Raw genomic sequence first — 1,743 nt, forward strand, 5'->3', positions numbered from 1 at the left:
GTGTATACATATACGTACCTCGGGTACATATAATGTAGTACCTGATACGACAACGACCCCTTCAGCATAACTACATCCCGCCGATGTTAAACTGAATTCGTAAGATTCGTAGAAACGTTTCTGGTGAATCCGTAATCGCTCTCGAGTCACGGCAAAAGCGAATGCGCTCCATTTATTTTGCTCCCGTTGATGGTTCCTTTGCTCTAGGAGGTGTAATACTCTGGCTAACGCTCCATTAGGAGTGTTCCCGTGCAACTTTGATATCATTAATGATTAATGATTAATGATTAATGATTAATGATTGATAATCCTAATCCTAACCCTAACCCTAACCCTAACCTAAATGACATTAAACCACAAACTAATATATGACCATGACCATATATATATATATGTTATTATAACTATTAATGACATTAAAGTTGGGAACACTCCTAATGGAGTATCACCCAATACTCTGATGGATAGAGTTAAAGCACACCTAACTGCTTCAAACAGCGACCGGCGTATACGCAACGTTCTGTATTGTCGGTAGGGACGCGCAGAGAATTCATAAAACACAACACCTCTAACTCTGGTTCTTTTCTCCGACAGCCCGGGATGTGATAGCTGGGAGGTGGGGATATGACAGCTATCAGGGGTAATGTGCAGCCGTCAGCGATCTCTATGTCCATACTAGTTCACGGTATTAAAGCACAGTATTAACAAAAGAGGTAGTTTCATTGCTCCTCGCCAGGTGGAGGGCCGTAACAAGCGAACGTTCAACGTCGCGCCAGGTCACGTCAGGTCAACGTCCGTCGCACAACCCACAGCCCACACATACATATTATTATTTTATTATTTGTATTATATGCATTATTACTGTACATATATATTATATACATATATATATAACGCGTTTTTTATGCATTAGGAGGTCAACGTTCGTTGTACGACTCATGGTCCGCGTGTTTGTTTTATGTGCGTTAGGAGGCCATTCCATTCGCTGTGATCGGGAGCAACACGGTGGTAGAGGTGAATGGGAAGAAGGTGAGGGGGAGATTGTACCCGTGGGGCATCGTAGAGGTGGACAACCCACGACACTGCGACTTCACACGACTGCGCACGATGCTGATTAGGTAAGTGCGCGATCACGTGTAGATCACGTGTAGATCACGTGTAGATCACGTGTAAATCACGTGTAGATCACGTGTAAATCACGTGTAAATCACGTGTAGATCACGTGTAAATCACGTGTAAATCACGTGTAGATCACGTGTAGATCACGTGTAGATCACGTGTAAATCACGTGTAGATCACGTGTAGATCACGTGTAAATCACGTGTAGATCACGTGTAGATCACGTGTAAATCACGTGTAGATCACGTGTAAATCACGTGTAGATCACGTATAAATCACGTGTAGATCACGTGTAAATCACGTGTAGATCACGTGTAAATCACGTGTAGATCACGTGTAAATCACGTGTAGATCACGTGTAAATCACGTGTAGATCACGTGTAAATCACGTGTAGATCACCTGTAAATCACGTGTAGTTCACCTGTAAATCACGTGTAAATCACGTGTAGATCACGTGTAGATCACGTGTAAATCACGTGTAGATCACGTGCATAGAACACGTAACAGCAGTAGTAACAGCAGCAGCAGCAGCAGCAGCAGCAGCAGCAGCAGTAACATCATAATCAGCAGCAGCAGCAACAGCAGTAACATCATCATCAGCAGCAGCAGCAGCAACAGCAGTA

The 1,743-nt window shown here is 43.4% G+C and overlaps 1 protein-coding gene across 1 annotated transcript in view; it reads left to right on the forward strand.

Annotated features, from left to right (window-relative positions):
• LOC106819396 (septin-5-like) overlaps positions 1–1,743 on the forward strand; it is a gene marked incomplete at its 5' end in the record, with an annotated part of 5,831 nt that overhangs the window by 1,732 nt on the left and 2,356 nt on the right. The window contains 1 exon segment of the mRNA XM_014824036.1: positions 970–1,118. Within this exon segment, the coding sequence (XP_014679522.1) occupies positions 970–1,118 (149 nt within the window).

The sequence above is a fragment of the Priapulus caudatus genome, unplaced genomic scaffold, assembly GCF_000485595.1.
Source record: "Priapulus caudatus unplaced genomic scaffold, Priapulus_caudatus-5.0.1 Scaffold3334, whole genome shotgun sequence".
In the NCBI taxonomy this organism is placed as follows: Eukaryota; Metazoa; Priapulida; class Priapulimorpha; order Priapulimorphida; family Priapulidae; genus Priapulus; species Priapulus caudatus.